Genomic DNA, 11,756 nt, shown 5'->3' with positions numbered 1-11,756 from the left:
TAACACAAAGTTTCAGTACACAGAAAAGCAAGGTCTTCTTCAGAATTTATAGTCTCCCATGCGCTGATTAAAAGTACCACTCCTATTGTAGACAGATGCTCCTTCTTACACAATTTAGCATGAAGACAGAGGTGTTTTCATTAGTGTGGAGATTAAACTTTCTCAGAGGCAGAAAACAATTAATTCTTGTGGGAATTGAAGAAATCTGTATTAGAAATGGCTACTCTGAGGCAGTTTAACTGTAGTTTGTTAGATTTTGCATACTGTATTTTAAAAACGCTAAAGCAAATTGCTATTTCCAAATGTTTTAATTTTATTGTGCTTAAACATTTAAGATGCATGTAAAAAGTGAAATACAAGCAATAAATGGTACCAATGTTATACATGTGGTCATACATAGATAGGTTGCATCTCTGCATATGTAAGATATGCTTCCTGATGATGATGTGCAGAAACTGAGAATTTAAGCATCCTGCCTAAAGAAGTGTTTTATCACTACAGCACCTTCCAAATTAAATGCATCCCTGATTATTTACCCTCTGTCCTACTCATTTCACTTACATAACCCAATTCAAAAATACATTTTTATAAGCTAACTGCTCATTCTGGATTTCAGCTCTGTAGATACATGTAGCAGTGACAAAGGAATGAATAATATATTTTTAATACAGTCAGAAGCCTCAGCACTAAACAGCAGCAAAACGATTATCTGGATTCCTCCAGCAGACACACTGCAATATACACACACCTGTAATATCCCTGGCCCCCCTACGGGAAAACCTGTATGTTTACATAAGCGTATATTTAAGTGCTGTTTTAAACAGCAAAGCTTTACAGAGTCAAGGCCACTCTGACCTAAGCTCTATTTTTTTCAAAATGCTGGACAAAATGGAAGTGGGAGGTTTGACCCTTGCACACCAGATATTTTAAAGCTTTTATGAGAAGTTGCTGTTACATTTGGTACTAATGTAAATGAAAAATCTTACCAAAACCAGTTGAGTTACATTATTAACGTTATGGCTGACTTTAGCTCTTTAAGAACAACATGATCCACCTGTTAATTGGGAAAAAGAATACACAATAGCCTTCTCAGATGCAGAACTGTGTACATATATACTTAGTTGAAATACAATTTTTGAAAGTCAGCAAATAAGTATGGCCATTCCATACTCATTAATGTTGTACAGATTTAGGAGCCGTTCCTTAACTTGTTACATGGGTAAGGAATACATGGATTCACAGAAGTGGCTCACCCACCGATAGCTCTTAAATGATCCCTCTAAGGAGTAATTTGGTGAAGGACCTAACCTAAGCCAACATTCTCCACTAAGGCAAGACCATTGACTGTTCACCTGCTCAACAGCCCTTTGGAAAGATTTGTTTAGCCTGCTCCAAAAAGACTAAAGAAGGCAATTCCGGAATATCCCTAGCCTATGAGAAAAGTTCACTATCTACACGTTTAGAAATTGCTGCTTACATTCATTTTGCTGCAAATTAGGCCAATTTCTTCTTGCCAATGGACAGAAGAGATGAACTTATCACTGTTCTCATACAGCAGAAGACTGCTATCATATGTATACTCGATCATCTCTTTTACTAACCCAATTGCTTTACCATTCTGTGCACGTCACCCAAACAAAAATACCCAAACCATATTAAATTTGTATGGCAAACTGTCTTTCTGCAATTTTCACAGCTCCTGAAAGAGTAAATAGGTATCAGTATTTATTACAAGAGTTAGACCCTTTAGAAAGCATGATACTCCTTTAGAAGCAATTCTACAACTGAAAGCTGAGAATTATTAATGTTTCCTTGCCCTCTGAAATCTGGTAACAAATAAGAAATTACCAATTTTTTTTTTTATACGTAGGAAACAATTAGTAGCTTATAATAAAACCATAAAATGATTCTGTCCTTCATGCCTGCACACTCCTTCAAGAAGCCACAGCACATGAACATGCGTATCTGTTAGCCAGCTGTTCTGCTGAAGTGTGGTTCACACTTAGTCATTCGGTGCTAAGCAAAAATTGTTACAGTTCACCCCTCACAGAATCAGAAGTGAAAATGAACTGCGACACACTCCCATCACATCACAACAAAGAAAAGGCAGCTGTACCTAAACTGTTTTTCAAGCCGTTCACTCAAGTTTCACTCAGATTTGCTGTGCAATCTTCAGACATTGTATTAAGTTCCATGGTCTAGATAGAAGCAGGAGGTTTAAAGGTTCAACAGTTCTTTATTCTTATATTTAACAGTATATACACTTAGCATATATGGGTATCATAATTAAAGAGAGCAATGGATAACAAAAGAAAGTTACTTTTGTCCTGCAGGCATTTCCAATCATGTAATTATTACATAGGAGAAAAGGCAAGTCATTTTGCCTTCATTTGGTCAGGACAACTCTTTTGGATTCACAATGCTCACAGCTGCTTTGCTCTATCATCTGCAATTTAAGCTCATACATATATATATATATATATATAAAAATAAAAATAAAAACTAGGACGTCTGCCATAATGACTGTTCACACAAAGACTTTACCTCTATCAGGTATGCTCTCTTTCCTCTTTTCTCCTTTTTTAGCATAAAAGCTATCAAAACTGGGGCTTTCTTCAGCTCAATCAAAACAGTCTCCTAGCAAGGTCTGTTGTAATAATTTCCTTCTCTCCCCAGACACATCATCATTCCATTAATTTTTATGTATATCACTAATCTAATGAACCAGTATTTAGGCTTCCTCTTCCTTATCTGCATATATGTGGTATGAACAAATTATATCTAATGGTAAGAGTTAAATTCTCTCTTTCACTTTCAAATAAAACCAAACCCAAAAACCCGAAGGCAAAACTTTTCTAAAGTGGCGAGTCCCCTCACTGTCTCCTACTACACCCTTTGTACCAACGGAGTTCTTGGAGTGATTCTTAAGGGATATGTGAAAATAAACAAGGTGGCATTAGTCAAACTTTTTAAAAAACGGACCATGAAAATTCCGTTTTCGATTTTCACCAAACAAGCAAGCAAACCTTGTTTGAAAGGTAGCCATGGAAAACAAAGCTTCAGGCAGAACGACTTCTCTGAGAGGAGGCTGGTACGGCAGAATCGGCATCCTCTCCCCCTAAACGCTTCCCCTGCCACCAAGATGGCAATTTAAGGGGGCAGGACGGATTTTGATCCTGTTTACAGCCTGTATTGAGGACACCATTTCCACCTACACTCACCTAGCACAATCTGTCCTGCTGTGGTGTGGAACACCTATGAATACTGTTTTCTCAGTATTTTAAAGGGCATTTTTCCCCCCTTAGGGGAAGTGGTACTGCCAGGAAAAAAGCATACGTACACAAGAATATTTAATTTGCCTGTGCTTAAAAACAAGACAGAAGAGGGAAAAGAATTTTAAAAGTTAAACACATTGTTCTTTCACCACATCTTAATTATGGACTGCGAGAAACCCCTATTTATTAGCAATAATACGTTAGGTCATTCAACCATTAAATTTCAAGAATGCGCCTGTTAACAAGTCTGCTGATTAGGATTAATTAAGGGGATGGCATTTCTTACATGGTACCTGATCACAGAGTTTAGACAAAGCATGAAAAATTCACAAAAAGTCACAGCTCCTGCAACAAAGGAATCAAACTTGAGATGTTAAAATATTTTATGCAAAACTGCTTTTTCTTAAAGAATCCTTACTTTTAAGTAGAATTAGTCAGGCACTAAACAGTGTCAGAAAATTTGCAACGTTGAACACTCATCTATGTAGATTGCCCTTAGTTTTTGTCCCTGAAGAGATAAAGTGCAACAGAGTATATCTTAGGAAGTCGTCTGCAACTTACATCTACCATCATCAGTGCTCTGAAACCTAAACTGATGGGGGTTTTTTAACGGTAAAAATCCTACTGTTAATAAACTTTCCAAAAGACTTTAAGTACCAGAACTTTCCAATAATCCAATGCCAAAACTTCCACTAAATTCAAAAGAAAAAAAATTAGTCCCAATATAATCCATCTGCCCCCCCCTCCCCCCCAGTATCACACATCTTCATTTCTAACAATATGGTGGCAGCTCTGTAATTTAAAATATAAGCCTTATTAATTACTATAATGAAAAAAAAAAGACAGTTTTAAATGTAAAAAAAAATATTTATTTCAATTTTGTATACAAAAGTCAAAACAGCTGAACAATTATTAGTACTGACAATTTTGGTGAATATTTAATGGCAAGTATTTCTAGCCTCACTTTATAAAAACAAGTGCTTTTAAAACTGTAATAATGTTTTTGATTTTTCTTAAGTATTTTTTTTTCAACTGACTAGTGGCTAATCCAGTGGTTTTAAATACTTAAAATAACACAGCTTAACAGACACAGTAAGTTACACTGAAACTTTTGACCAGAGCATTAAAAAATTAGTCTGAGGAACAAATGCTACTTCCTCCTCATTTACATATAATTATTACCCACTGAGAAAAATATGCAAACTGTATGCAATTTTTTGATACCTATTTTTAGTTAGCATAGAAAAGTTAGCTAAGAGTATCTGCTATTTTATTCTATGGCTACTGCATATATAGAAAAACAACCAAGACCAAGACCACAACAAAAATTAGCATTCCTTATGTACTGTCTTACAATCTGCCAGAAAACACTTTACATAATATTAACAGTGTTCTTACACTACCTGAATGAGTATATCCAAAGTCACCTTGCAGTCGTGTCTCTTGGCTCTCAGAACCTTGAGCCACGTGTCTGGCGTAACAATTTGTTCTGCTTCTTGTCATAAAAATCAAAAATACGTATAAGAAGGATGGCGAAAGCGAGAATGGCACAGGAGAGAAAGAATAGCTTGTGCATTTTTCAGCAAACAGAAGCTTCGTTACAACCAGAAGGTGTACTCTCTATTTAAAGAGCATAGTAAAAAGATGAGTTTCAGGATTTTTTTCTGTATGAAAAATAGAGCACTATGTTTTTACATTCAAACTATAACTCGATAGAGAAGTAGACTTCATAAAGCACAGATTGGTGATCACATGTACCTGAAAAGAAACCAATAAATTGCTCATCCTAATACTTGACTAAATTAGTGCTGAAAAGATTCCAACAGTTCTGTGCCAAAGGCCAATAATCAAATTATTCTTGTGCAATCACACCTCTTCAGGACTGAAAACAGTTACAGCGGAGTATTTCCAATTTCAGAAGAATTTCTGCTATTATGAGGAAAAAAAGCCTGGGCAATGAGTAATTTTTGAATGATACTAGAACAAAAAACCTTCAGGTTCATGAGTTAACATTACTGAATAGGCAGATGTGCCATAAGCAGGACAGCCACCGTGTGACTGAGTAGAGGGTCTGCCCAAAGTGACAACTGAGCTCTCTGGTGTCCTATCAACTACGCTGGAGTTTGGTAGAGAAATTCTTTCTAGAAAATGAAGAATTCAAGGTAGCCTATATTTAGGCAAGATCTGCACAAGTCTGCAAACCCTTACTGCTGCTACTGGACATCAAAATGAGATACATATAGAGAAGTAGTAGAATTTCTAAAGCCGCATGAACAGCATATACATGATACAATTTCCAAGCCTTCTTAAAAAGGGAAATAGATGCTTTGAAAAAGTATAAGTTACTAAATAAATATATTCTTTGTATGGCATATCCACCTCCCTTTCCATAAAACTCCTAACAAATTATTTCAACTATAAAGGGAAGCATTTTATTTAAAACATAAATATTACAAAAGGCTTTAGGAAATAATTAGTTACAACTCATTATTATCACATACAGGCTCTAGATAAAATGGCATGTTTTAAGGAAGACGGCAACACTAAAGGTTGTATTAAATATCTCCTTAGGGTAAGGACAGCTGCAACTATTTTTCACACAGTTTGCAAGACTGCTGCAAAGCTTAAGCCTAGACTCATATGATCTAGCTGTTGTCATCAAAGCAATCTTTTCAAGTGACATTTCACATGCCAATCCCAAAAACATTTGGTCATCATAGATAAACAGAGACAAGTTTATAAGGAAAAATTGCATAGTTTTACAATTGTATAAAAAAAAGTAATGTTTTTTTCATCTGTGAAGGATGAAGAAAACCTGTTGTCTGAGAATACCAACAGTCAAAAAGCCAAGGAATTCATGAAGCTACACAAAAGAACTTAAGAAAAAAAGACAGTTTGGTAAAACCATCAGTCTTCTTCCATATTTAAGGTGCATTAAGATGGAAACTGCCAAAGATCACATTTTGATTCCTATCTCACACTTTTTAGTCAAGTTCCAATTTTCAGCCTGAACTCAAAAAATGCTCTGCAGTTTTACAACTAGTAGTAAAAAAATTGGAAAAATATTACAAACGAATCCGCATATTACAAATAGATCTGCAAATATTTTGGTAACTCTGAAGAGCACTTTACAACTTACATCAACACCTGCCAATTTCATCGTCTCTCAAACCTGCGAAGCCTTTGTCTTCTTATTTCCTCTTCTGAATGCTGCTCAGGTGGAAACCAAAAACCATAGGGTCGCCGCTCATTATTATACATTGCTCCACCAAAATCTATAAGACACAATGAAAAACAACTGTTATTTTGTTCTGTAATATGAGAAAAATGCATATATATCCTGTAATCCAAAGCATCACAACACAAAGGAAACAGGGAGTTGAATGTTTCCAATTCCCATGGTTTCAGGGCAATCACAACTTCCAGCAACTGCTCTTAAAGACACAGAAATAAAAAGCAAACATACAAATAAAAAAACAAACCAACAAACCACAACCAAAAGAACACCCAAACATCTACCAAGCTGGGAGCTGACATTTTTTCACAATCCTTACTTTATACAGTAAACTCCAGATTGTTAAACTATTTAAACATCCTCAGTAGTTTCTTCTGGCAAAATAAGCTTTTGGTTTTGCTTGTAGTATTGCAGTCCAAGATGTGCTGACCCATACCAGATGCACATGCAACTCCCATCCTTAGTTGGCAACAAGCAATTTCAGAAATAAACTACACGTGGCAGCTCCGCTAGAGAGAACTGTTAGCAAATTAATCTGAGCAGAAGTAGCACACCGAGAGCAAAGGTTCTCTGCCCTGGCACCCCAAGAGAAGGCAAGAACAGGCTATTCCCACAACTCTTCAGAATTCACATTAAGTCACCGAGCAAAGAAACGGTGGTTTCTTTGAAGCCAAGAAAAAGGCTGTGGTTACACACCACCTCAGCCGAAGGGCTCTGGGAAACAAAAATGAGAGACTGCCTTCTGAGCATAGGTACAGTGTTAAAGATAAGCAAATTAGCTTTAAAGATAACACAACAGCCTTTGCAGCATTCAGTATTTTTTAAACTTTCACCTCAGGATCTCATTTAAATTAGCAAAAGTGAATATGGAAAACTAGAAGTAAGTATTGTACTATTACGTTCATTTTCAAGATGAATTCCAAATACAGCTGTATCCTGTATCAGAAGTTGTAGGAAACACGTAAGGCCTGTTCACGTGGCGTGAAGTCAGGAAGTCCAACTTAGGAAGAGGCTCTGTTAGTTTCTGATCCAATTACAAAAAGCATTTGAGTTCGTAGAGTACTCACCAATAAATGTATGGCTTTGTGAAAATACTAGAATATGTTCATAATTTTTCTTACGTGTTTGCCAAGAAGTCAAACTCTTGGAAAATGCTTCCAGAGATAACTATAGCTGCTCAAACTCTAACAGGCAGCAATATTAACATAAATGTTTATAAAATGAGATGAACTGTTTAAAAGGATTTTTCAAATTCATATTAACATACATGAATTTAATGTATATTTTAGTATTTTATCTTCAGCTTGTCCCTGTGTCTCAACTTGCTAGTGACAAATTTGAAAAAGCTGTTACTCTGCCTCTGAAAATGCTACATCATTATTTGACAAATACTGTTCAAAATATTATAGAAAGCTAACATATATTGCAAGTCATAGAGCTTGGCACAGGTAACTAACTACAATGCTTCTCAGTTTTATTTTTTTTAAATCCAAGAGCAATCTCCTTGCCTAAAAAAAAATTAGTTAATATAACCTGAAGCATGGGCAGAATGGTTTTCATTAACAAAAAAAATAATTAAGCTGAACTGAATGTTCATTTATTACATTTATTTTCCCTCATTTTACTTTGTTTCTTAGACAAGGTTTGTTTGAAAAGAAAAAACACATAGTTGTTTTACTGTGTCCTATTGATCACAAGCTAAGAAAAAACACTGGCTTACAATATTTTGTAACCCAATGAACATTCATTTAGGAAAAAAACCCAATAGCTTTAAATTGGAAGGCATAAAGCAAGGTGGTCAGTAGACCTCAGATCCTTTCATAATAGTGCAAATATATGTCTAGACAAAAACGTTAAAAGGCCTGAGACAGCTCAATAAATCCTTTAAAGTCAACATTTATGAATTTTAGACACATACTGAAATACAAACGAATGTATCTATATGTATTTATCTTATTCGTCATCTATAAGTAAAGAAATCGTTAAACAGCACTGAATTCATTACAACATTCTCAACAATGTTGATGTTGTCATGGCAAGAAAATTTATGAGAAAAATCACTGTGATTCTTAATTTTTTTTAATGGTATGTAATATCTGAGGTGAATAAATGGAAAAGAAAATCAGCAAGTTAAGGGCTTTTCACAGTGTTGTTTATATAATAACATCAATTAAAATGCCTAGTATTTTCTTTATATTTTGATTTGTGATGGGTATACTTTAAATATAAATATTAACAATAGCTGAAAGAGATAAATTTTGATATACGAAGGGTAATATAGTCAAGACCCTGATCGTACAAATGGCTGCACCATACAGGGTCAAAACTGCATTGTAAGTTTTATATTCTTTTTTTTAAATCATCATCATTAAGAAAACATTTGCATTTTTTAAAAATTCTTTTCTGTAGTGACATTGTCAAATATCATGGTTTCTCATTAAAACATTTATTTTTCTACATAGCATCCTTGGTTAGTTTTTATGTAAGAAATCAGATACCACTTATACAGTTAAGATGAGTACTGGCAGAGTCCCCATAAAATAGGCTCAACACTTCAACTATAAATGTGCTTTAATAATCACTAGAAATTGAAAGAGATGTTATAAAAAAGATGCAAAATGCTCCTTTATACGTTGACCCAAAAATAAAAGACTGACAAAGCATTTTGAAAAGCTTTATGTTCATGAAAAGATATCATTTTACATCAAACAATATGGTGAGTTGTCTGAATGTGAAGGTTTACATACATATATTTATATATGTATGTATACATTTAAAGTATCCTGTTACCCAAAATAGTTTCCTGACATGTTTTTTTTTTAAATTACAATAAAAATATTAATGAAATAACACCTTCATCTAACCAAAATATTTATAAGCCAGACTGTTCAGAAATTGTAATTAGGCCACTGTTACTACTGAAACAACACCTGGACTTCTGTGCAAGAAGCCAACACAATCTTTTCAACACATCAGCAAAAAACTTCAAGAGTAACTGATTTTAAGATGGTATTCAAAGTATTTAAAAAACTGCAATAACACCAGATGATAGACAAAACCAAAGGATATAGTACAAAAAAGTTAGAACAAAACACTAACCCTTACAGAGCCTATTTTTAAATTAATTTTATTGTGAATATGGAAGACTGAGGCCCTCCACACCTTTCCTGTCACTCTGTGTGGGGTTTTTTTTTTGTTACTAAAGTTTACAATTATAGGACTTTGGACCAAAACAAAAAAAGTCACTGTAATTGCAACTGGCTTAACTAAACCTGTATTAGTGTAATACAATTAAAGCTTTAACAACCTTAAACATTTTCATCCACGTGTTAAATAAATATGCTTATCGTGCCTAAAATACTTACTGTAGTTAGGCATTACAGCACATTACTCTGAACCCACAGCCCCCCATAGGCATAATGTATAATGCATTAAGCACTGGTTCAAAGGTTACTCAGCATGTCAAAATCAGAAATTTGATTAATCACAGACACACAGTCTGAAATGAAGGCAACAATACTGATTGTCCTCCCTTTTTAACAGATTTTTTTTTCCCCCACTATGAATGAGCAAGCATCTCAGTTGAGAAAACTGAGAATGTTTTGCGCTCAGAAGAGCGGAGCCGCGCACGGCTCATCAGCTTGGACTGCCAGCGCTGACACCGAGCGCGTTTGCCCATCCTTGCTTCCTGGTCTTCCTTCAGCGCCTGATCTACATCAAGATTTACATGAGGAACTGCTTGTATAGTAACCATAACAACAACTTTGGAAAGATGACCGTCAAAACACTTTATGCTGACCCATGAAACCGTTTTTATTAGTTAAAAAACCCAACACGGATTTGCGCCCTTTTTCTTGGATTTAAACAATACAGAAAAATAAGAACTATTGAGCAGAAGTCTTCTCAAGTCAAAAGATATAATTAACCAGGGGAATCCCTGAAGAAACTAGAGAGTTTGCCATACTCTCTCAGTCCCAGTCAAGTTCCAAGTTTTGGAAACAAATTACTGGCATGTTCAAGACAGTCATTTGAAAAATGCAACTGCCCAATCTGATAAGGCAGAAGGAAAAAATATTATCTTTATATAAGACTATTAGCCATACCTTATTGGATATTGGAGACTTTGCACTGAAAATTCTGCACCCAATATTGGTTCTTCTGATTCCTAAGAAAAACTTCTGGTTTATATCTATTACCCGCTTTAATTTTTATAATTAACAGATTGCAAACAGACAACTATTTCAATTCTGAAATTCCTGAAATTGATACAGCAGATACTCATTGCCGATAAAGATCTTACTCACTGCCTATAAAGACCTTATTGAATGATGCTTGTCTATTAGAACAAGAAAATACATTCTAAATTCTATACAAACAGAGGCAGTGCATAACAAAATCAACCAACAATGAATGCAAGGAGTTAAGACTGTCGTACTGGATACAAGTCTTTCAAATGAAAGACTTAACTCTGCAATATACATATTTCAGTTCTGTTCTCATGCAATTCTGGGCACTACTAACTTAAAACAGCTGATAATGCCCAAAACTTCCTTAGAGACTTTACAATAGCAGAAGGAAACTTAACAAATGTTTCAGTGTGCCTTTTGGATTCATACTTGAGACATTTATGAAGTAAACCCTGAACTTCCATTTCATCGCTAAACTGATGCTCAACAGTTCACCTCACTTGTAACAGGTCATTTGCAAGTAAAAGATTATTTCAAATTAAGTACTATCACACTGAGTACTTTTATAGGACAATCAGGAGAGCAACAGATTATTATTCTAGTTCATTCTTCAATTAAATCACATTTATTTTGTTAAAAGGCAAAATCGATGAAAACTTGAATATTAAAAAATTTTGGCTTCTGTTGCTTTCAAATATGTCATGCAATGATATATTTGAAAAAATAAGGCATGATCACAACACAAAATGTAAGACTTTTTTTTTATTCTTCCATATGCTATGGATGTTAAAGCACAGGCAGCTATCGCTACTGGACAAACAGCAGGAGTTTCTACGGCGGACATTCACAACTCATATTATACCAAATCATCGCCGTGGTCAATCTCCAGAAGTGCCCCGCCCACCAGAAACTAATTCTAGTCACAAAAACAAATGTCAGGAACAGAAGAGTTGCCAGCAGAGAGGCATGAGTTGATCCTATCTAGGCTTAAGCTTTATCTTTTCCAAAGAGTTTCACATTTGAAGCACCATTTTGAAAGATCTAATCATTTTGTAGAGA

The 11,756-nt window shown here is 34.9% G+C and overlaps 1 protein-coding gene across 9 annotated transcripts in view; it reads right to left on the bottom strand.

The window, feature by feature from the left end:
• Positions 1 to 2,311: 2,311 nt before the first annotated feature.
• The window catches only part of RHBDD1 (rhomboid domain containing 1), a 56,087-nt gene continuing 46,642 nt past the window's right edge, over positions 2,312 to 11,756 (bottom strand). For 5 of the 9 annotated variants that reach the window (XM_075158207.1, XM_075158209.1, XM_075158212.1 and 2 more), the window contains 2 exons: positions 10,614 to 10,675; positions 2,316 to 6,550 (listed from right to left, as the gene is read on the bottom strand). In XM_075158207.1, the coding sequence (XP_075014308.1) occupies positions 6,467 to 6,550; positions 10,614 to 10,675 (146 nt within the window). In that variant the 3' untranslated portion in view covers positions 2,316 to 6,466. Of the gene's footprint in view, positions 6,551 to 10,613; positions 10,676 to 11,756 lie in introns of all 9 variants that reach the window. The other 4 variants (XR_012674833.1, XM_075158213.1, XM_075158214.1 and 1 more) reach the window with 4 other exon arrangements.

Source organism: Calonectris borealis, chromosome 9 (assembly GCF_964195595.1).
Source record: "Calonectris borealis chromosome 9, bCalBor7.hap1.2, whole genome shotgun sequence".
Lineage (NCBI taxonomy): Eukaryota > Metazoa > Chordata > Aves > Procellariiformes > Procellariidae > Calonectris > Calonectris borealis.
Note: the sequence above shows the minus strand (reverse complement) of the source record. Positions and strands in the feature narration are given on the sequence as shown.